The sequence below is a fragment of the Triticum aestivum genome, chromosome 7B (genome assembly GCF_018294505.1).
Source record: "Triticum aestivum cultivar Chinese Spring chromosome 7B, IWGSC CS RefSeq v2.1, whole genome shotgun sequence".
Classification (NCBI taxonomy): Eukaryota; Viridiplantae; Streptophyta; class Magnoliopsida; order Poales; family Poaceae; genus Triticum; species Triticum aestivum.
The window spans coordinates 31881025-31884428 of NC_057813.1; the positions used below are offsets into that span (position 1 = coordinate 31881025).

General features: G+C 44.4%; 1 protein-coding gene across 1 annotated transcript in view; it reads left to right on the plus strand.

Annotated features, from left to right (window-relative positions):
- Window positions 1-801: 801 nt before the first annotated feature.
- Window positions 802-3404, plus strand: part of LOC123160646 (mitochondrial outer membrane import complex protein METAXIN) — a 4762-nt gene continuing 2159 nt past the window's right edge. The window contains exons 1-3 of the mRNA XM_044578472.1: window positions 802-1070; window positions 2702-3051; window positions 3144-3220. Of these exons, the coding sequence (XP_044434407.1) occupies window positions 890-1070; window positions 2702-3051; window positions 3144-3220 (608 nt within the window). The 5' untranslated portion in view covers window positions 802-889. The remainder of the gene's footprint in view (window positions 1071-2701; window positions 3052-3143; window positions 3221-3404) is intronic.

Consider the following 3404-nt stretch of genomic DNA (forward strand, 5'->3'; position numbering starts at 1 on the left):
GCCACTACTTCCAGAAACGTGATTTCATGATCAAATTTTGCAAGCACTTACAACATTTTTCAAAGTTCATCACAGAAAAATTCAGAATTTTTTCACTTTTTTCTTTTTTCTTCTGATTTTACTGTTCATGGCGAGCTCAAATGAGCTCGCGAGCAGAAGATGACTTTCGAAGCAGGATTGACAATCTCCTCCTCTCGACAAAATCACCTCTCTCAATGCTGCTTCCCGTGGAAAGACACTTTTTATTGGTAACATTTCCGTTGTTAACCTCAATTCCTCTACCCATCATTGTATAAATTTTCAACTTTCGTAATCGACTTCAAACAAGGGGAATCAGTCATTCCAGCTTTGACAGAGGCAACAAAAGAGGCAAAAAAGAATGGTTTTCGAGGGAAGTTTTTGTTGTTGTTGTTGAGAAGTTTTGAGGGAAGGGTACGAAGTGGAAGTGCAGAGACAAAGAAAGAAGAAAGTGAATATTCAGTTAAAACTTAAAAGGATAGTTGAATTCTAGTACAGTTAAGGCTCATACTGTATCTTTGTCGAAGGATTTACCTTTTGATGATCTGTATATGCCAGAAAAGAACACAATATAAAGTCCAGAAAGTTTCTGTCTTTATGGTCGGAAACTCTTTTTTTTTTTTGAGTGCTGGAAACTCTTTTTCTTGGAGGGTCGGAAAGTCCTTCACGGCCAACTCGGCGTCACGTCGTTTGGGCCTGGCTGAGCCCATGAGCCCAGAATCTAACGGGACCGCCGAAATAAGAAGAGAGCAGGCCGGCAGTAGGAGACGACGAGAGGCGCCGCATAAAACATGTTTTCCTGTTTCCCCAAGCCCCCTCGCTGTTTCCCCGAAACCCGAACCAAACCCCTTCCGCAAGCTCCCTCCCGGCGATGGCATCGGCGACGACGGCGGCGGCGGAGTGGGAGGCCGCGGCGCGGAAGACGCTGGTGGCGCGGAAGCCCGGCTTCGGGCTCCCCACCGCCTGCCCAACCTGCCTCCCCGTCCTCCTCTACCTCCGCATGTCCCAGGTCCCCTTCGACATCCACGTCGACTACCGCTTCCCCGACGCCGGTGAGCCCCCGCCTCCGCCTCCCCCGCGCCCCTGTTTCCTCGTGTGGACTGTGTGAGCTAGGATCCCTCTGATCCAAGCACCCCCTGCCTGGGTGTCGTCGCTTAGGATTGAGTCTGAATTGTTGACTGTGCTAGGTTCTGAGTTTGGGTCGCGTGAGAGGATTGCTTTGCTTGGCGAGGCATAGGTGCTTAGAATCCTTTGCGCTTGAGCTGATGCGTCCCGTGTAGGTCCTCAGGTCTGCAGAGATCAGGCACGCTGATCCGTGGGATGCCTGCTCTCCTCTGCATGTCTGGTACTAGGTCCGGATCCAACTTTTAGTGTTCGTTGAAGGACTTATCCACTTTGATTAGACAAGTGTGAATGTCGTATACATGAAATTAAGCAGAAGCGGGTTTTTAAACACGATGAAAAAGCAAACATCTGAACCAAATCAAGCAATAGTTGCATAGATAGGTCTGTTTCCGGTGAACTAGTATCTAATCCTACCAAGGACCTTACTCAGGCAATAATGTAGTTGGCGGATAACTGAATGTGCCAAGCAGTGCAGTTTCATAGACTGCTACCTAGCCTGGCTTTGGACTCTAGTTTTGTAGCTTGAAGCCAAAACTTATCGGCTGCACCGAATGTCCCTAGCTATGTGTTTTGTGCCACCTTTTTGATTTGTGTAGTATATCTTTCGAAAATCGAAGCAAGCATTGGAGGGGCATTTTTTGTTTTGTTTCATATGGGATGCATTCGACTCCTCTGAAAGATCTACTGAGCTTGTTATTGTTGACGTCGGTACTGTATATGGGTATATACTTGGATGAATGGTGCAGCTAAGGTTATTCATGCAAATGACTCGTAATTGCAATGTTATTTATTTGCTACCAATAAAAAGAAGATGAAATACATCATCATACATATATCTGGAACATAGCAAGACAATATTTGTCATAATTCATGAATACATCCTAGAAACTTCATATGCATATTACCTTACTAACTAGGTTAGAGGTTATGACAAAGTGTGGCACCACGTCGGTCGGTGGGTGGCAGTGTGGCGGTGATTGTGATTGAATAATGACAGATTGGAAGCGAATCAGCAGCATACAGGGTTGGATGGCCACCTTTAGCTCCATTTGTGTTGCCTCACAGCTTTCCCCTTTCTTTCCCTGTCCTTTCCAGCAATGTTGGCACCAAAGCTGTGGCTGAGCGGGGTCAATGTGATCCACACCCGCCAGGGACAGTCCCTGTGCAGTCATGCACTAGGCAAGATGTACATAGGTGGCAGACAACTTGATAGAGGGGAGGCTAGAACCTATCCTTCCCGTACTGTGGGGATGGATGGAACTGAAAGGGGGTCAGCAGAAGGATTGAATGATCAGGGAGAGAGCTAGGATATATTTTGGGTGCAGTAAACAGGGGAGTTCTACTATAGCAGCTAATGAGGGGGGAAGAAACTTAGCATGGGCCAGGGCCTGTCATCATCAGTACAAAAAAGGGATAAAATATAGACAAAAGAAAGAAAAAATGCCATACCACTATGCTCTTTCTAATACAGTACTATAAACTAGAGACTTGTTTTCCTTCAATTTGCTAAGCATATATACTGCTCTTCTGCCCTTACATCTTAGTCTTTATTCCACAGATCACATACCATATGTTGAATTTGGCGAGTGTGTCGCATTCAACAATGAGAATGGAGGTGTAATTGAGTATCTCAGGGAGGAGAAAATTGTTGACTTGACCTCAAAACACCCAAGCGTTTCTTACTCTGATGTACTATCCACAAAGGCCATGATTTCGACCTGGCTTGCTGATGCTCTGCAATACGAACTTTGGGTGGCAAATGATGGGGCTCATGGGAGCATTGCACGAGACATCTACTTTTCTGATCTCCCCTGGCCTATTGGAAAGGTACTCCACTGGAAGAAAATTAGAGATGTGAAGCGACTAATGGATATAACAAAGCTTAATGCCGCAGAAAAAGAAGAGGAGGTTACTACTTCTGTGCTCATGACTTTTACATTCCTTATTTTGGTCACGCACTAGTAGCTTATGGCATACTTATAATTTCTTGTTTTCAACAGATATACCGGAGGGCTACTGCTGCTTATGATGCTTTATCTACGAAATTAGGGGATCAATCCTTTCTTTTCGACGATAGGTAATACTATTGTTTTTCTTATATGTTTTGTTTATATGCTTATTAGGTTCATATTCTGACACATAAGAGTTATATAGGAATTGAAATAGTCTTTTATTTTCTTCTGTAAAGAAAATGGTTACATTGAAAGAGTAAAGCTATCCGAATTCGAATAGTAGTTGAGAAAGAATCACAATAAATGCAA